At 42.8% G+C, this 21,248-nt stretch overlaps 1 protein-coding gene across 1 annotated transcript in view; it reads left to right on the top strand.

Moving 5' to 3' along the window:
• Positions 1 to 21,248, top strand: part of AFF3 (ALF transcription elongation factor 3) — a 333,696-nt gene that overhangs the window by 208,374 nt on the left and 104,074 nt on the right. The window contains exon 8 of the mRNA XM_076328910.1: positions 971 to 1,022. Coding sequence (XP_076185025.1) covers positions 971 to 1,022 — 52 coding nt within the window. The remainder of the gene's footprint in view (positions 1 to 970; positions 1,023 to 21,248) is intronic.

Here is a 21,248-nt window from a genome sequence, read left to right as displayed (position 1 = left end):
GTGATTCAAGTAGAGCGGCATACCCTGCACATCCATGGTAGAGCTAAACAAAAATCTTACGCTGAAGTGTAACTCTCTCTGGTTACTCAGAGAGCAATAATTACAGCAAACATCAGCCTTACTGTGGGGGGAGCAGGGCGAGAAAGGAGGGAGAAGGACTTGGCCTGACTTGGCAGAAGCAGTATGACCCTTCCCATCAGCTAGCAGCCTGCTTCCCTGGTGTCTGTGCTATGTAACTAAGTTGTGTTGGGCACATATATGATTTTGGACCCAAGAAGGGAATCATCACAAGCCAACATGCTTTGCCAGGACCCATGTGAGTCGTACAGAAAAGTGAAGAGGCATCCTTTGGGCATCTGATGCCTCTCAAGCATTTGGGTACCTGACTTCTCTTGGGGTTGTGTGCCTAAGCCAAAATATACAACATAGCAAAGAGGGCTTCCCCAGCCCTCACTTACTGGAGCTGAAGATCAGATGCTTAATCTGTCAAAATGAATGTGAACCAAAACACCCATTGGCAGAATTGTGTCCTAATCACTGCCTTACTAGCTCCTGCTGATGCTGTTTTGCTTTGTATGAAATAATTACTGTTCCTGGAGCAGGGTTTTGGAGCATGTGCATGTTGGATGGGGTGCACTCTCAATAGCAGAGCTGTAGGGGCCTAGAGAAATCTTTTCTATGGCTCCGAGGTCTGCTATCCCTGGTAAAGCTTGTGTCCTCTCTTGTGGAGTTTTCTTGCCTGACATTTCCAGAGTACATGTGCCAGTGACAAGAAAAGTCAAGTCAGGGTTGACTCCCTGCTTGCAAACGCTCCAGCAGTGCCCCCGCAGCCCTGTGATCGCCTCGGAGGCTGTCTGCACGTGTGGCAAGAGTGGTCAGTGTTAGCAATGAATAAAGCATTGACGTGTCACATCTGAGCAGTTTCCATAATGACCCATTTCTGATGTCATTTTCTTCTTCTCTTTTAAAGGGAAAAGTGATGTAGAGCCAAAGAGTCCAGAGAAAAGCGCAACCCATACATCGTAAGTCATTTTTGCATTTAAGATCGGAGAAGGCAGCTGTGTTTTTATCAGATTTGCTGGGCAAAATAGAATTTGTTTGTTTTCATTAAGATAAAGCTCTTTCACTGATGCTTTTCTTAAAAAGGCTTTTTAGATAATGACTAAACATTAATTATTCCTAGAACTTTTGCATGCTAGTATAAGTCAGAGATCTTTGCAAGTGAAATGGCTCCACATCAAGCTGAACAGATGCGAGATGATTTTTGTGGGCGTGCGAGGCTGGCCTTTACAACCTGACTTCAACATTACCTTAATGCTGCTGGAGTTTGTCACACTTGCTAAAAAACATCATGTCACATATGCCTTTGATGTACTGATGTAATTTTAAAAGACTGCAGTCTGCAGCTTCACCTCTGAATTACTTGAAATCCAATTACAGCTATCTCTGGTCTCTCACGATTTTGTTGATGTTTTTGAATTAACAAAAGAAGTCGAGAAATAGATAGGAACAGGCACTTGTAATATATCAGTGTTCACCTTCACTCTGGTGCAACAATAGAAGCTTTTACCATTTTTAACTCTAGTATACAAAGGACTGAATTGTTTTGCCAACATAAACCAGCCTATGAAACAGATGGGCTGCAAGTTAAAAAAAAAAAAAAATAAATAGCATCAGTCTCCCAAACTGAGCTAAATAAGTGAATTCCTTTTATAACTACCAGGCAGGAGCATTATGAATGTCTGCAAAACCATTCACCTTTTTAATCCCATTTGAGGGAGGGAAGTTCTTGTGACAGTTAGTCATGTGAATCTTAGAGTGCATCTTGCCCATAATTTATGTTTTCTGATTCCTGTTATTTAAATTCAGAGCATTATATCATGTAAATCTCGCAAGATGTCACCATTTGTTACATGGCCAAAAGCAGTCACAGAAGGAGGTACAATAACGGTGATTTATTGTGGGATGTTTTGATTTCTGCTGCAAATACACATTAAAAATCTTCTGGAAATGAATCTAGAAAAAGATTTGACATGGTGTAAGAAATAGCTTGTCCTGCAGATTGTGTTGTGCAATGTAATTACAGTATGTGAGCATATTTAGCCAAACTTATTAAATGAATTAAGCAGTAGCAGCCTTACGCCTTCTGATAGTATGATTGCTGGGAATGGTTAATAGAATGATTCCAATAATTATCATTTTTAAAAAGAATATCACAATAAAGACCAAAAGAAGAAGGGTTTTAATGCCATCTGGAGGTATTTTGGAGAAATGAACACATTTATTTTTGCTGATATTTAGCAATATGTAAAACATAAGCCATCCTCCAAAGTGGTTTTTCTGGTTAGACGCTATTTTATTCATGAGGAATGTTCTTTACTTTCCTTTCTTCTCCTTCATTGGATTAAAATCCCATAAGATCTCTGAACCCAGAATATGGGTTCAGGGATATGCCCCAACATGTTTATGGTTTTGGTTTGAGACTACATACTGTCATATAGTGTGCTGTATTAGATACAGCAGACTTCAGAATCTGGTTAGGTGTGAAAAGTTCCTTGCCTAATAAGAGATCTTAGTACAACCTTCTGAAACTGTGCTGTCTACTACATATAGTATATTTATAATGCTTATCTTTAAATTGTTACTACATGCTAAGGCTACCCCACAGCAGATATTGGTTCTCAGAGCAATTTTTAGAAGTAGAAACAAGTGGTTACCACTGATAAATTACTGTGTTCGAGAAGCAGAGGCCCCTCTAGTTAGAGAAATTATTTGTGTGGAAAAGTAGGCAGGAGAGAAAGGAGGGGATGAGAGGAAGGGAACCAGCAAGTGCTGTGCCAAAGGGGGAGAAGGAAAATGAGAGGGGTACAGCTAAGAAGGAGGAAAAGAAACTGCAGATGCCAAATTTTCAGAAGGACATACAAAACTGAGAGCAGTGGAAGAGAAAACCAGAGGTCAAACACTGGAAACGAGAAAGAAGGGAGAGCGATACGAGCAAAAGCTATTAGTAAACTAAAATGTATGTGTTATTGAATAGGGGGCTGGATACTTGAGTGTTACAGTGACATAAATTAACTCATGTTGATGTGTAGGTGCACACTGACATCCCAGTTCTCTTCCTGCTGCCTTCGGCTGGCCTTCCCTGGGTTTCTTCTCATTTCTACCTTCTTCTAGGACAGACTTTTGTCCCTGGTTCTCAGGCAGTCATGAATACAGACTTCCTCTGTTCATTTTTGGGATGTAGCAGATCTCACCTGAGCACAAGATGCACAACCAGAAAGACCCGCAGTGCACACGTACACACAGATACGTGAGCGCATGTGCCTGGGTCCGTCTACAGTAATGGACGTACTCTTCCCCTGCGTACGTGGAGAAGACCGTGCCATTGCACAGCTGACCGAGAGCCCGGCAGTGCCCAGACCTGCAGCTGGGAGCCAGCGGAGGTGTGCAAGGGGAGAGGTGTGCGAGGGAGCACGAACGCTGCCAGGGGTCCCCATGAGTAAAAAAACCTGCACCCTCTTGCGAGGTGTCACTCCTCTGAGAGTGTCGGAGGAGTCTGGTTGGCATCTCCCGGCAGGGGTGCTAAAAAGGAGCGACATTGATGTAGGAGAGGTGGCACATTTGGGCCTGACCAGGAGAAACTGTGGATTCGTTTCACTGTGAATCAGTGTTTCCTTGTGAAAATGGAACAAACAGCAACAAAAAAACCCACAAAGCAAGTCATGTTGGCCTAGATAAAAATAACAGAAAAGACGGGGAGGAGCAAATTAATGTTTCTTTCTTGCAAATGTCTTTTTTATTTTCCTCAGGCATGTTACAAGCCACACACTCAAGCCAAGCTTATATGACTCAGTGGCAGTTAATTCATCCTTGGTGCAGATTTACTACCTCCATCCAAACATTATTTATGCAGCTTCAAAGGACAGGTTGATTACCCTCCTGAATCAGGCAGTGAGGCGCTTGTGAACTGAGCATTTACATGAAGTCTCTCCTTAAGACATTCCTCCTGCCTTGTCCACTGGGCTCCAGGTCCTCAAAAACAGATACTACCCTGTGACCTGGAGCCCCAGGGCCAAAGGTGCTACGTGTAATCTCCGAGAGTATAGAAACCTAGAGTGCAGGACATGTGGTGGTCTGTTTGGGGGGGTTTGGGTACTGTAAATGCATCATTCTGAATAGCATTATGCATGGGGTTTTTTTCCTGTATGCATTGACTCCCTAGATAGACTCGGTATGACATGGCTCTCCACTGATAATAATATTAAACATTAAGAAACTGGTATGCGTTAGATGATACACATTAATTGATGCAACATCCTAATGAGGCAGATAAATAAGGGCAGTTATTACAATGCTAGAGATAACTGAGATGGATGTAGGAGAATGAGAATGATGCGAAAGCGGGGAGGAAGTCTGAGCAGAGCTGTACCCTTTTGCACGATACTCCTATGGCCTTCACTGCCTCGGTATGCACAATAATCGCCTGAGCTGGCACTGAAGAAGTGCAATAAAAGGTGCAAACAATACAAAGGTGTTAAGCTGTCTGGAGTCTTCCCCAGTTGATTCATGTTCCTTGTAATTGAATGCTTTTAAAGCCACGAGAATTCTGGATTTGAAGGGGTTTTTTGTTGTTGTACTCTTAATATATATATATAGCTCTCTATGGGTCATCTGGTTACAGCTTCGCTGAGCATTTCTAAACTTTTAGGACTGTTTGGAAATATCCAGCAATGTTTTGTTCTTTTGGTTTTGTGCTAAAAGGTTCAATTTTCAATGGTCAGAAAACTTTCACAGATTTTGTTAAAAACACCTAATTTTTATTAAAATCCTTTCTCCCCTTGGTTTTACCAGTTATAGTCTGAAGGGCTGCGTTAAGGAGTGGGGGAGGGATGAAGAAAGAGTGCTCTTTTGTTCTTTAATATTTTCAGATGCAGGATTTTAGTCTTTCTTTGTCAAAAACTGGATCCTTTCAGTAAACCTTGGAACGTTGCAATTAAAGCCTTTAATTTTATGAAACTTCTATGCAAGGAAAAGTGATTCCAACCAGTGCACATGTTTCAGAGGACCTTGCGATGCTATAGAAACTCCTCCCCAAGCCGGGGGTCTGCGATCTTCCATCCTCCCACGTGCAAAATATGACAATAATTCAGAAATGGCACAAATACACAAAGTGCTTGGCAAGACTCCCGCTCTTGGGATGACTTTTGATGTACTGTCTGTTGTGATGTTCTTCAGTACCTTTGTGTTTGTAAATGATTTCCAGTTCAGACTACCCAAGGTTAATCATGCCTGACTCTGATTCACTGCTATGCATTTACCTCGACATTTCTAGTGCACTTACTTAATGATATCAGGGCTAGCAACTAGATACCTCGGTGCTGTCTCTTTATTATCCCTCCCACAATTGTTTTCATGCTGAGCTGCTCCAGATTTTTCCCTCCCTTTTTACAGGAGAATTAACCAAGATTGAGGGAGGCTTTTATAATTTATGGCAGTTATGCAAGTTTTGTCCTTTGCTAATACTCTCTGAGAATCACAGCGATCTTGGTGTGTGTGTTTGCTTGTTTGCTTTTGCCAGGCAGAAATAGATGTTGGCTCTGTTCCTTCCCTGCACCAGTCCCCAGCATCATTTGGAGAATAGTTTGCTCAGGGGGATCTTCATTAACAGTACTAAATTCGGCAGCTTCCAAGCTGCCCATTTGCAGACATTAGTGCTACAGTCTCTTTCCCATCCAGCAGCTGCTCATCGTTCTCATCACCCTGATTCTCCTTGAGGAAGGAAATAGGAAACAGGTACTCAGAGCAACAGCACTGTTGTTCTTGCTTGATGTGACCTATGTCTGTATTGGCACGAGTGTCGTCTGTTGGTTTCTTGCCTTTTCTTCCTCTCTGCTGTCTTGCCCCTTGTATCTTCAGCGTGACTCACAGATAGTTATTCAACAGCCAAAAACTCCTGCTGGTTTCCCCTTCCGCAGATGGGAAGACTGAGGCAGAGGGGTTACAGGGTGCCTCCAGAGAACAGAGAGAACCAGTCTCAAATACAGGAGATCAGCTTGAGCAAGTGCTGCCAACGCACTGTCCAGCTCTTAGCCCCCAGGGAGCTTGGCCTCTCACATCTGGCTGACGTGTGGTCTTGACCTTAAGTCTCTCAGGCAACAACTGCAACCTGATTGAGCACTGGAGTTGGAAGAGGAGCCTTAATCCCACCTCACTTCACCAAAAGGCCTGGTGCAAGTTATTTAAAGTTAGCCTTGGCTTTCCCCCATCTAAAACAATAATTAGACCGCCATGAAGACTATGTCATTAATATTTGTACAAAGTGTTGAAAAATGTAATGTTCTGTAAAAATGGCTAAGGATTACTCACCCAGAACAGTAAAGGAAATGAGCGGTAGTTTAAGTTTTTAAAGACAGACTTGGGTAGTAAGTGGTAAATGTCCTGAGGAGTGCCAGGTGTAGGGAGAAGGGGAGAGCGGGAGCTGCTGCCTCTCCCAGGTGCCTGCAGACCTGGTGAGCACGGGCAGCCCCTGCCCCATCACCACTCTCCCATCCTCGCCCCAGAGTTTCAGTCTTGGGACAGGGGTCACCCAGTTTCAATTAGAAGGATTTGGCTTTTGTCTTGCTGAACTGGAGGGAGGGATGGCAAATAGGGAAGGAGAAGAGCATGCAAGCTGCAGAGGAAAAAAAACCTCCAGCAGTACATCTTCAATATCCTTCTGTTTGCCAAAAGGACCATGATGGGTCAAGTCAACTGAACGAGAAAATAGCTAGATGGGTCTGGAGGACAATGGAAAGGGTGAAACTTTTCATTTCAAAATGCAATGTTGAGGAAATCGGTTCCAAGAAAAGGGCTGCCCAAACTTTTATGGGGCATAATCCACTTTTAGCTTCCAGATTAAGATACCAGGGCAACTTCCCAAATAGTCTTCCACAGCTCAAGTTGTGGGCATTTTAGACAGCAAGGACATCTGCAGCAGACATATTGGCCAATGATTTGGTGACACCTCTTTTAGTAACTCCACGGGCTCTACTGAGGGCCATCATGAGCATATCAACCTGCTCATGAGGCACAGATGACCCTCCTCTGTAAGAAAAACAACTTCCAAGGGATAGTAGACAATATGAAAAGACATCCTTTAAGTTAATTTTTGAGATGTATTGTTTCTGAAAACACCAGTGCATCAATGGCTTTTAATGTACGTCTGAGATGTTTCTGAGAGAAGTCTTGCAGTCCATGCTAGGAAAAAAAAAAAAAGAAGGAAAAAACCCCCTTACTATGATGAATGAAGGCAGTGTTTTTCAGAGCGATGGAGGTCTTGAAAACTGTAGAAGTGAAAGTCTGGTGTTTATCCATGAACCAAGTCACTGGCAGAAGAAGAAGGCTGGCTTCACTGCACTATTCCACCTGTTTACTTGAGCCTCGTCTTGCAGAGCTAACCCCTAACACTGCCAGACTGTCACTCTGCTCAGCCAGTCCAGCAAGAACAGCTAAAATTTTAAAATATACTCCTCAGCTCTCAAATTCCCATGAAAAAGTTCTTTTTTCTGCCTTCTCCCCTGAAGAATTACCCTCAGTCCATGTACAGAGCATTTCTCTGTGTATTAAATATATAGACCGTTAAAAAATACAATTCTGCCATAACTTCCCGCTCCAAGAAACAAAGTGATTTCACCTGTGGGATGCATCAGAGCCACTACGGTATTGTCACAATGCTGATGTGAACCTTGCCCGCCAATTCCTAACCTTTTCTGAGCACAGATATTTTGGATTTGCGGTGTACAATGCTGCTGATAGTTCACAAAAAACTACTGTAAGTTGATACCAACAAATCTATTTTTTTCAAATGCTATAAAGACATTTTCTTGGAAGACATTTGCTCACACAGGTCTTGACTGAATCTCTCTTTGAGGTTTAGCAAAGTTAAGGAGGAAGAATGAATTGGCATTATTGGTGACTGTTTTTGCCATGTGAAAAATTATAGACACATAGCAGCTGAAGATGATACAGGTAAAAAAATCTTTAAATGACATATAAAGTCATATAAAAAGATCTTAAAAACATGATGTCTGTGAAAGCAGATGAGATGGGACTTATTTGTTTCGTTTAGAAAGAAAACACCTGGAAGCCCAATCTGACCTTAATTGCAGCGGTGGTTTTCCTGGGACAAACTTTACCTTCTGTTGAGTTCAAGTCAGAGAAAAAAAAGCTTTATCTGAGAACGGGGATAGATGAATGCTACATAAAAGCACTACTGAGGTCTGGGGAAGTTTTGTGATTGACTTACATGGGGTGAGATAGGGCCTTTGCTGTCCTATTTTTAAATGCTAGCCCTCTCTTTTACCAGATATAGCCAATAGCTTGAGATAACCGCCCTTATCGCTGCAGGGCTTGGCGCAGAGTTTTATTTATAAAGTCGCCTTGATCCAGGCCCTCTTGTTTAGCACCTTCACCTTTACTATCTACCTGTACTCTGCACACCAGAGAGAAAAATAATTAGCCATGGGAACCTGCCCTCGTTTTGATGCCACCCTTGGCTCAAAGCTGAAGGGGAAAGTGGTTTAATGCAAGAGAAACCCTCACTTTGAAACAGCAGCTTTTGTCCCGTTGGAAAACCTCCTATAATGCCGGGCATTATTTCTAATTTTATACCAAGTCAAAAATGCTTCTGTAACACTGGTGTTCATTTAACGTCACTTAGAATAAAGCTGACCAATTTAACTGGCTAAAATATCGTCATGCTTGAGGAAATGTTTTGCTGTATTGCACCGAAAGCGTTATTATTTTTCTCTTAGGCACTGTTTTCCTTGGACTTTGTCATTTGTAAGGGACTAATTGGGAATTTTGAATGTATTATATATTAGCTCTGAATACGGTGGTTAAAGAGGGGTTGCCAGGAAAATCAGGCGATGTGAATATCTGGGAAGAAGTCTGTTTCATCGGAAATGCTGCCAGGAAGGCAGGCACCATCGACCCCGCTCCGTATTTTTTCTCTGAAGAAAATGATAAATGGAAGCTCAGCGTCTCTCACGTTGGAGTCGCGATGTGCGTGGTGGTGTTTTTGCTGGGCTAAAATTCCCCGTTGCCAGGGTAACATGTTTTGGAAATCCTCTACCCTGGGCGAAAGCTGCTGCAACTTGAAACCCGCCGGGGCTGATGCTCGGCGGGGGCACCACCACTGCTGGGTGCGGGGGGCTGCTGGCTTCGCCGAGGGATTTTAGACAGGGAAACAAAATAAAATGGGTCCAAAAGAAGAGAAGGGCAATCAGGAGCATTCAATACTTCCAGGCTCTCATAACCTGATTTTTTTCCCACACCATCACCATGTCTCATCAGCCAAAGGGCGGGGGGGTTACCTCGTCCCGGGGCTGAATCGCTGGGTGATGGAAAAACGAGAGGTGTGTGTGCGCCTGGAGGGTGGGGAGAGGAGGAGGGCGAGAGGGGGAGAAAGAGAGATACAGGGTTCTGGCCACCTGCCAAGAAAAATAACTAACATTTTGCAAGAGAGAAATCCTGAGACTGAGATCATAGTATGGAAAAAGTCTGTTTCACAGACTCTTGAGCCTGAATACAGGCCAAGGTTTTTTATGTGTTTTTTTTTTTCTTTTTTTTTAAATGCAGGCATCCTATTAACATTTGAACACTAAAGCTCGTCCAGGAATGGAAAGATTTTGGAATTTGAAGTGCCTTAGTTTTCTACTTTGTTGGTACACAGATACATTTTTTTAATTACAAGAAAGTGAGGTTTTGAATGAGAAGCTCCCTCATTTTACTTTTAACTTATTTTACAACTATGAAGACCAAATTAAGGGAATCTAAAGAAATGCCTGTTTCTCCCACAGAGTGACCAACTCAAAAAAAAGACTTTTCAAGATTGGTGGACAACTTTTTATTTGCCATGCAAAATACAAAAAGATACTGAAACCTGAAATGATGATGAATTTTCCTGTGTGGAAAAGTCCTACTGTTCAGCCATGAATAGCTATGATTTTTTTAAACCTTTATAGCTGACAAGTTTCATGACAAATTACTTTTCATACCTAACTAAACAAATTATTGAAGTTCTTCTGCCTTAATCTCTGGATTTGGATTAAATGTCAGAGTGTGGATATTTTTTAACTGGGGGAAAAAATAACTCTTTGGATTTGTTAGGATGTTATTGCAAGCAAGTTTTCTGGTCTTTGATTTGCTAAGCTACAACTGGAGTCTGCCTTCCTCAGGGTAAGAATATTTCCACATTATCATTTCACCTGCGGTATTTTAAGAGGGAGAATATTATATCTCAGTGTGTATCTCAGCTTTGTGCATTCTGTTCTTTGTTTAGCATGCAGACAAGCTTCATCTCCCAAAAGAGATGTGGAATATATTTATTGGCAATTTAGAATTGATGATAGATTTGACAAGCAAGCAGGGTGACACACCGAAGCTATCAAAGCTGGAGATGAATCAGGACAAAGGTTTGGATGAGGTATATTGTTCCTGAGATTCAAAAGGGTTATACTTACAGATCGTTCCAAAATCAAGGCAACTGTACCACTGACTTACAAAGATAAAAGCTAAGTTTTTCCGAGAGAAAAAAAAAAAGTTTGATTGGCCCACAGACCTTTTATGGCAAAATAGTGCAATTACAGCTGGCATTTCTGCATGCTGATTTTTATTAGTTTTGTAATATATTTTGTCAGGATTCATTTGTGCTGATTTCCCCTTTCATAGCATAAACTGTAAGCAATTTTAGGTAGAGAGAAGGAATATCTTGACATATTTCTTCAGAGAGACACTCCAGGAGGTGCAATAGATCAGGTATACTAAATTAAAACAGAACTGATCTGTTACCTGATAAGCATGTGGACTTACTATGTATTTAACTGTATTAGAATTTAGTGCAATTACGGGTGAAAATCGTGTACATTCACCATCAGCTTTCCTACTATCAAAGCAAAGCAGACAAATGAACACCAATAATCTCTTAAAAGTATTTAATAGCATGATACAGACAAAGGATGAGCAAATTACCCTTTTGTACTTTGTTTGATGACCAATTTTTGTGCCATTTATAATGGCTGAAGTTTGGGGAGGGTGGAGGGGGCCTTCTGTCCTGAAGTCCCCTGGGGAGATGAGGTAGGCAACCCAGACATGCGACCTGCCTTGACGTAGTTCAGACAGAGGCCCAGTACAGCAAAGAGCGAGGAAAAGGTCTGGTTGGGAACCCCAGAACACCACAGAACATAACCTCAAAAATAATTTGTCATCACTCTGGTCTGTACTGGTTTTAACTGTTGGACTTAAGAAAAAATTCATGTGGCTGCTCATGTAAAATCCACATGTTTTCCCCATAACTTATACAATAAATGTAATATGAGACACAAACTAATACTTGCAATCACTGTAAGCAACAGCAGTTTCTGTAGACTTCTGTGGAAAAAAGAATGAAGCTTTTTGCCACAAACTGTTAAAAAACCCTGGGCTCTTCCTCTGTCACAGAGTTAGATCTCACAAATAACTATAGACAAGCATGATGCTTTCCAGCAGGACTTCTTTCAGCATTATTGTTTGAAAGACCAAGAGTTCCTGTGGGTACCTAGACTCGTGTTTATGCTGTGCTGCCCATCTCCAGTTCAGTGAAAAAACATTTCCCCGTGAGCTGCATGCTTTACTGTGAGCAGTCTCAGTAAAGCAGGATGACTTACATGTGTCGAAAAAGTGGCCTGCTACAGAGTCACTGCACATGGAAAGACCAAGGGAAAAAAAAGAGGAACCTGTGTTTGTCAGGGCGGAGGTCTGCTTCTTCTCCCCATCCCTCACAGCTGCCGCTAGCGCGCTGACTGTCACGTCCCGCGGCGCAGTAATCCCAGCGCAACTCCGGTGAGTGAGCGGTCCAGCACCGAGGCCGGGAGACAGGCAGTCACTCGGGAGGGGCGTCCTTTCCTCCTCTGAAGAGCTTTGCTTTTTCAGGCTTTGTATTCAAGAGAAAGAAACCTCTCCCTGAGCCTTTCCCGTAGGTTTCATTGCTGCCTAAGAGTGGTTGGCTGATACCACTTTTCAGCCAGCATGCTAACGTAAGGAGCCCTGCAGCACCCACAGCAGCCTCCTGTGACTGATGCTGAGTAGCCAAGAGTCAGGAACCAAATTTCCAGCTCTGAAGCCTGGGAGACAGTGGAATAAAGAGAGAGAGGGGAAGATTAGAGGTATAGTAACAGAAGACTTGTCAGCCAGATAGGATTTTAGGAGTGTCATTATTACATGTAACACATAAGACTAAACAAATACAAAGACATACCTAATACATAAACAATGAGAGGTGGGCACAAAGCTGGATGGTGAAGGTTAGATTGGTAGAAGGACCTAAAATATCAATATTATTCCCAACTTGCATATATTTCCTTAAGACCACAGTAGGTTGATGACCTAATAACCACCATTTCCAGGCATAATGGAAAGATTATAAAAAGCAACAGCCCTCCTTTTAAAATTATTTTGATTTATTTTTATCTGGCAGAAGTGGCCAAGTACATCTTTAGCATGGTCCCATTTGGCTCAATGACGTTGCAGAGCTATGAATTCACTGTGAGAAGAACAACTCTTTTTGTGCCCTGAAGAACTGAAAAGCCTTGGTGCCTAGCAGGAAAGCAAATGCCTCTTGCTCAAGCCGCTTATGTTTTTCTACTTGAGAAAAATTAAAATCTCATCTCATTTCTTTGCATGCACTTGTCTTCCACTCAGAGTTTTATCCAAATAAATCTCTGGTTCTTTTCAAAGAACACCTTCCATATGAGTTGCGTTAGCTTTAAAGACTCACCAAGAACAGAGCGGTCCAGGCTGACACTCTTGGATTCCAACAGAGAAGCAACTGCATGAATCTTACCCAGCAATTTTGCAGCTCAGTTAATTAAGTATTTGATATCCTAAGAAGCTGCTGCCTCCCAAAGCCAGGGAGAGGGAGCCGCCAGGCCCCATACCCATCTTTGGCCACTAGACACAGTGACGTTTGGAGACTTTCCACCCATCACACCGGGTTACACAACTCTTCCCCTCTCCCCAGCCCACAGAGCTGGTGAAATTAAATAGCATGAAAAATTAACCCCACCGTTGTTGGAATGCAGCTGGGTAATGTGTGGCCTCATTTGCTGCTACAGGAGAATATGCGTTTGCTGCTTTGGTAGTGGGGGCTCTGTGGACCGGGCGGAGGGGAGCCCGGTAGCACAAACCCTCGGGAGCACTTCTGCAGCCCCACATCCCTGCCTGCTCTCCGGGTGTCCTCGGGCACCTCAGACCCTATGCACAGAATGATTTCTGATTTCTCTTCCCCTGTCTTGTTACCTGCTGTCCATCCCATGCCATCCACCACCCCTTCTGTTTTTCTTTCTTTCCGTTTTCTTTCTTGCTGCACCCTTTCTGCTGCTCTCCTACTGTCCCATCCCTGGTTTTGTAAGGTTCATCCTCTGCAGCCTCATTTCCCCTTGCTTTTCACCTCTGCTGGCCCTCCCCTTCTCCACTTTTGCCCCACAAAACATGTCCCCATGTCTCCTGAAAAACAGAAAAGACATAAAGAGATAAATGTAACAGGGGATACACAAATATACCTACAGCAGCTCGGGTTCCTGGATTAGTGCATATGCCTCGTCACCTGCTGCTTTCTCCTTTGTCTCTTGATTCCTCCATCATGTCATCTTTGCTTCATGGTAAATCACTGGGCTGAAGACTAACTTTTAACTCCTTTGTCAGGTGCCCAGGTATTGCCCCGATCTTCCTTTGGGGCACATAGTTTTCCATTACTTCTCTTTTAAGAATCACAAAAAGAGAGAGAGAGAGAGATTAATATGGAGAAAAGTTTTACTTAGCTACAGAATGCTTTCCTTTTATAACTTTCAGCATGATTGGCAGATAGGTTTATTTAATCAAATTGCCTTTTCTGTCAGTGTATTATTTAATGAGGGAGTTCTTTTTTTTGATTGCATAGGAAATGTGGAAGCATTTGAGAATTTCTGATGTGCTATTTACTCACCCATTATGTTGGGAATCAGTTTAATTTCAATGTCAGCAGTGGAATTAATAATCATAACAGTTATCTGTCACAGAATGATCTATCTGGGGATTTTCTCAGCAAACCAGGATATGTCCCCCACCCTTTCACCAGAGAAGGAAGTTTTAAAAAATAAGTCAAATTTGAACATGTTTTTGTTTTGATTATCCCTTCCAGGCTGATGGTAAAGGCACATATTTTCAGGCTTTATTTCAGCGTTGAGTCACTGATATGAAATCCTTTTCTAGGGTAAATTATCCCTACTTTTTTTCCCCACTTACTTCGCCCTGAGTTTCTTAAACACTTCTATCAAGGATGGCTCCCCCATTAAAGTGCACCCTCCCTTCCTGAAAAATAAAAGACAGTCCTAGCTTTCCAGAGATAATGCAAAATCCCCTTTTGGCAGTCGTGTTAATTTGGGCTGACTTTGATCTATTTTTGGTGTTGCACTTCACCGTCGGATGAACAGGCTTCCAGCATGAGAGCAGGGGAGTGCCTGAGCGGGCGGGCAGACGGACAGACAGACGGACGTGAGGGAGGTGGACGGGGCTCAAATCTGGTTCTGCTCCCCTTAGGTTTCCTTCGGTTATGTGCAGCCCCACATAAGTAAATAACTGATAAATTAATAAAACCTTTCAGCTGATGCATTTGATAAGTACCAAGACTTTTATATGACTCCAAAGTAAGGGCAGTAACTGTTAAATGAATTGCTTTTTAAATAAAACACATAAGAGAAATTTTTAAATCCTTCATTGTTCCTTAAAATGTTTTAGTGCCTCATTAATTCTTGATTAGCCTGGTTGTTAAGAGGCCATTATTATGTGGTAATAAGGTGTAGGAAATTACCTCTAGGACTATAGTCATGTCACACAGACCTGCTACAGTTAGCACCTCATCAGGTGCTGAGACCGAGTGCCAGTGGTATAAATTAGGGGTTCACTGCCTGCTGGTGGGGCTTGTGGTGGTGGTCCTGTGTGATGGGGTGTTTGCTGAGGTGATCTGAGCCCTCTGGTGCAGAAAAGTGGAGAAGACCTGATGAAATATAACCCTCTCAGCAGCCTCCTGTGCTTCAAGGGCTCCCTGGTCTTGCCTTTGGCAGAGCATGGAAACTGCTATAAAACAGTGGAATAAAGTTACTTTGCAATTACATTCATTTAAGTAGTTTCAAACATGCCTGAAGCTCGCGCAGATGAAAGTCCACTCTGCTGTATGATTTGTTAGGCAGAAAGTGTCATAGGAGATTTGGTGCCAGTCCAGCAGAATATCCCCAAACTAATGACCTCCTCAGGTCATTAGTATTTCTTTTGAAAACAGAACCCCCCTCAAAGCCTGCTACAAACATTGGTAAGCTAATCATTATTACCCTTTTACAAATAGGAAAATGAGCCTTAGGGGCTATTTTTATTGTGATTTGATGCAACATTAATCAGCATTCTGAAGAAGAGACATACTTAAATGTCCCAGGCTGCATATATTTATTTTTCAGTGTGTATAGTGTTTTTTTTTTCCCCTGAATCTCTTTGAGGTTGATGCTCTAATGCTCACAGTATGCATCTCCCATTCATTACCTATACAGGGAGCTAATGCAATACAGCAGCATCACTGTCTTTGAAGAGCACCGAAGATGCTAATAATTAAAAACACAAAATGCGCTCTCGCTAGTACTTTCCTCCTTATTCCTTTTCGATCTTCGCACAGCAGATGAGGCACAGTCCTCGAAGGATGGAGAGCAGCTTGGCACCAGCGTGGCTGCTGTCACTCTGCCAGTGTGCAGGGGTGACACCCCGCGGGGTGTGCCAGCGCCTGCTCGCCTACCTCTTCTTGCTGTTGGGTTTCGGAGGGCGTTCACACCTCAGGAGCGGTGTCGGAGCAAAGCTGAGGGAAAGCCCCGCTCCTGAGAGGCTCGTGTTGCGCCTGAACCCCCAAAATGGGGCTATGGCCTGGGTTTCAGTCCTGAATATCCATGTTTGTTGTTAAATAGCTAGGCACTCATTTCAGTGTGCTTTCACCCAGGTCTTCAACTTTTTCAAGCCCCCAGTGTGGTTGCTGCCTGCTCTTTGGGCCCTGTGTGACTGTCTCTCTCACCCCAGCCCCGAGCACCACCCCGGCACTCCTGGGGATGGACCCCGAGCTGCAAGCGGCTGGAGAAGGGCACCTGCCGCTCGTCCCCGTTTAACCCTTTGTCAGCCTCAGAGCCGGGGCTGCAGGGAAAAGTCTCCATACTTGGTATTTCAGCTGCTTCAGAAGCCGAAGTAGCCCCAAGACCCGTGCAGGGTGGCTGCTGCAAGCTGTGGACACCGCTCCCCCTCATACCCAAGCCACCAGACCCCAGAGCAGCCCAGAGGGGACGGGCACCCCTCCAAGCCAATTTTCACCCACCCTTTCTCGGTATGACGAAGGACACCCCTCAGCACAGCACTTGGCTTTGGCTGATTTTGGGTGTGCCTGCCTGCCTGCCCAGTTGCAGAGCCGTACCCCTGCTGAGCCGGGGGCAGACCCGGTCCCCGCACAGAGTGCCGTGCCGGCAGCGGACCCCCTCCCCGGATGACAGGCGGTCGGGCACCGTCACCCCAGCTGCGGTTGGCATCCCACGCACAGCCCCAGTGGTCCCAAGCAGGGGTGCAGAAGGCATCTATCTGCTGCTGCTTCATACATCTGCTGAAATGTATTTTTTAATATCTCGTGGCAATAATTAGCAGCGAATTGTCATGACTTTTACAAGGATGGGGGAAAAACACCAAAAAACAAGTATTTAAAGGGCACTTCTGAGTGCAGTTTCCGATCTCACGAGAACAAATGGAAGGAGCAATTACAGCCCAAACCAAAGACTGTTAGGAGTTAATAACTACATGAGCGAAGCAGTAAAGAACATCAAGAGTTAACAGTCCCAGCGTGACAAAAGTTTATTTAATCCTACTCTAAACAAGCAATATAACAAATCCTTGTTAGGAATGAATGATCTCTCACATGTAGCTTAAAATAATCAAATTTTGATTTAAAATACCAAAATAGGTCAAATGTTACAGGTTCTTCTGGAAGAAATTCAAATCGTCCAGTCCAATTTTATTTTTTATTTGTAACATTTTACAGATGAATAAATGCATTCTTTACATAAAACCCACTTGCCCCATTTCAGGCAGGAATGCGTATTTGCCAGAGAATTACAGACTCTTAAATGTTGACATATTCTGCTCCAGTAGCTCTGCTGTGCTCCGATAGAAGAGATATTGTTGTACATAGAAAGATACTGTTTCAGCACCTCTTCACCTTCCCACCTTGTCTTCGGCCTTCTTTCACTTAAAATTTCCTACTAGCGCAGGCTCCAAAGGTGAAGCAGAGGCTGAACAGCATAAGATGTTGGGTCACGGGTACATCTGAGGCAGTGCCGATGTGTTCCCAGTCGGGACCGGGAGTTTCCTTCCCCAGTTCTGGATCTGATTGAACAGTGTGACTTCGGAAAAAAACAGTGAATCTTTTTGCCTCAGTTTCCTCTTTCCGACTGAATGAGAATAGTCATGGGTTTGTTTACTTTTGACCTCACAGGGTGTTGGGAAATGTACCTACGTGGAGATCTCTCGCTAGAAAATAGTGTGATAGAATACAGCCCGATAATAAATTGGTACCTGTCTTGATAGGATGGGTCCTATTTCATACTAGCTAATGATCCTGGTAATAAGGAGAGTAAGTCCTTGTGCTTTGGTATTCGGCTAGAAGGAAGAGTTGGAGAAAATGTCAATAAGAAAATTCTGGCAGACCTTTCGTTCACTCCTGATTCTTCCCTGACACAGCTTTAAATTGCATATACACTTCAAGCACAAGCTATTTATAAAAATATGTAGTGAGGGCTGTTTGCTGCATCTTTTGAACAGTGAAAACTTTTCTGCTGTTAGTGTGAGGATAATAGTACACTGAAAAATACAGAGTTATTTCTTTAGACTAAAAGACTCTGCTGGAGATAGCCTAAAGGTTTATAGAACTTCTGGAAAGTTGTTTACATATTTCAAAGGTCTTTATTGTCAGTCTCCTACATTTTTTGCCTATTTTATTCAGTATTTTCATCAGCCATCTGATGAAATATTTAGTGCCTGATAAACCATGTGCAACTAAAGTATTTTCTCTTATCAGTAAAAAATCATTTGCCTTGAAGGTAATATAGTGGGCTAAGTTAATTGCTGATGAAACTGGTTTTACTAGAGTGACACTGATGAAACTAACTCAATATTTAGTTTAGGAGATCCACTTTTGACCATTAACATTGTTACTACTAAATTCAATTCTTTAGAAATCAAGTCTCATCCCTCATATAGATGACTTTTTAAAGATATGTTGCATAATATAGACACAATGTTTGCTTACAAATTATTTGCAGTTGTACTACATTAATACGTTATTATCTGTAGAGTTTGTTCTTACTTAAAAACAGATAATTACCCACAGCTCTGTCAATATTAAGTCCTGCATCTTTGATTTCCACACCCAAAAGTACTTCTGAAATAAAAATGATTGTTTTGATTGGACTCGATCTGGCATCAAATAATAGCAAGTTAAATGATACTTAATGCCATTTTTTCAAAAGTGGAGGCCGTAGGTAGATTCTGTAGGAGACTATGTAGAATTCAGTTCCTGGGAACTCAGTATCAGATAATCATAATTTCAAACATACATACCAACCAGCCAACCAACCAGTTGTATAATGGATTTGAGCAAGTGGTCTTAATTCCAATCTGATTTTGTAAAAAAAAAACCCAAACAAACAAAAAAACCAAACAAAACCAAAAAACCAAATCCTTGAATTTCAGTCATGTAACAATCTGAGAATCCGTTTCCTGCATGCTTGATTCATACCAAGACTTGCTTACAACAGTGCTATGGTACAGAAGTTTGCTCCTATAGATGGCAGTCTGACAGCTGATAACAGAAAAAAATATTTCACAGAATGCTTCAATTAACAGCCAATGAGTGGGAAAAAAATGAAAGAAGCGAGTATGTTTTGTGGATGCAGGTGAAACTCAAACCAAGGCTAGTTTCAATACTTTGCAAACTGAATTAAATTAACTTCTGAATCAGCATGGGTAATTGATGCTTTGTTTGATACAATAAAAAATCATCTGGGTCAACTGAAAAAAAAAAAAAAGTTGCGTTCATTTTCTCAGCAAAATGAAAAAAATACATTCAGGGCTAATCGTCTCATTTAGCTTACCTCACTCCAGAAAGCACTTGGGGAGCCTCATTACAGCACTAGATACAAGCATATTTCAAAATAATGTTTTTGAAAGAAGAAAATGAAAGCATAGCATTTCAGAAATGTTGAAATTAATCATTTTGCATAGAAATTAAACTACTTTAGTTATTTAGGGAAAAGCATTTCTCAAATCTAGCAACTGCCAAGCATTTTGGCCAGTCCTCACACTGTTCTTGATGGCTGAACTTTGTCAGAAAATTCCCCTTAGCTCTAAATCCCTCACACAAGACTCTAGTTAGAGCCACGTCCACGCTCGAGCCTTTGTGAAAAATGATTGTCGACATTTTTCTCAAGATGACTCAACACTTCCAAAGATGTAGCACGGCAGAAAGCATTATCAGACATCATTTAGACTTCCAGATTATTATTTTTTACAAGACGGTTGTGGTAGTTAGCAGCTGGGTGGTAGAATTTGGCAATCAGAATACAATTGTGTCTAATTCATTTTTATACACTACTCCTATTAGTTAAAAAAGGATATTTCTTTGGAAGTGACATTACGGCCCTGACATATGATTTTTGAATATGACTTTTTCTCAGAAACTGCCAGCATGGTACTGCCAGCATGCCAAGCTGGTGTCCGGGAGAAAATTTAAGAGCAGTGATAAAATGAAAGGGGAAAATAGAAGCTCTTCTTGCAAACAGGGGTTTGTAATAGATATTCTGACATGATATGAATGATGAGGTATGGAAAATTCATAACGGTGTGTAGAAGTGCAACACACACTCTGCACGTAGAAGACTGACCTATAACTCATAAGATAGTGTGTGTCGAGTGAGTTATGAGAGTTGTTCCCCGGTGTATATTTAAAAAGAGACATTAGAAAGGACATATAGCATGGTTTACTATTTGAGAGCTAACTTTTTTGTTTTTAAAGAAAAAATACACACTTTTTTTTTAAATACATATATATTGCAGTCCAGGTGGTGTATTGCTGCACAGCACATGCAGGATCTGAATGCCTGAAGTAAAGCCCTTCCCCTCTCTGAAGGAGCAGCCCTCAGTTGACTATTTCTGCTGTTGCAATGTCCAAAGGACATTATTTCTAAGAAAGAGGACTTTCCCATTTTGACTCCTAGAAGGGGACATCTTGAAGTGAAGCGAGCAGGCCAGAAGTGCTTGGTGCCACCAGACCCCAGGGCAGCTGAGGGTCTGTGCCAGGAAGCCCACGGACAACCCAAGCGCACACCTCGACCGGAGCTGCAGAATGCAATTTGAATTAGCGGGATCCCATGTGAGCAACCATCCCTTTAGTGCAGCTCCATGCGAAGCAAAGGAACTATCTGACCACTGCAGATTGCACACGGTTTTCTCCCCCCAGCAGTGAAGTTCACGGCCACGTGCTCACCCCAGGTGCCAGCGCCTGCCTCCAGCTCCCCTGTCCCTGCAGTGCCTGTGCCCCGAGCCCTGGCGCTACCTGAGCAGCCCCTTCCCTCCCTCAGCCCATCTGCGGGAAAACCTGACAGCTCCTCCTCTATTTTGGTGGGACTGCTACCAATTCGGAGACGTCTGCCCCGTTGGGATTATCTTCTCCCCTTTCAGCATCTTGTGATCACACCAAAAGCAGAGGAGAAAACAGAATACTATCACTAATGCACCATCTCCTAAGAAGTTTGTTAGCGTGCTAGGCTTAGTAAAAATGTTGGAAATGCCCTGGCCATGGAGGTAGCCCCTTTGGGAGCAGCGCTACCCTGTTCTCTGAGCTGAGCACACAGGGTGCAGGTCTCCATAATGAGCAGCGATCCATTTGCCCCACGGGGCACAATGCTGCCTGGCGTTTTGGCCAAGAGCTTTGGTTTCCTTTTGTAGTCTGCCTGGTAAGGAAAAAAATGCATTTTTCCCTATGCCTAGCTTGGCTGCAGATGAAAGGCACTAAGAAGCCTGCTCATGGGAGAGGTTTAAGCCCGTTCCTGCAGAAATTTGAGGGCTGGAAATTTTGACAAAAATCACAGCAGCCCCTACATATTTAATACACACAACTCCCTATA

This window comes from Aptenodytes patagonicus, chromosome 1, assembly GCF_965638725.1.
Source record: "Aptenodytes patagonicus chromosome 1, bAptPat1.pri.cur, whole genome shotgun sequence".
Taxonomy (NCBI): domain Eukaryota; kingdom Metazoa; phylum Chordata; class Aves; order Sphenisciformes; family Spheniscidae; genus Aptenodytes; species Aptenodytes patagonicus.
This window is presented reverse-complemented; position numbering and strand designations above follow the sequence as displayed.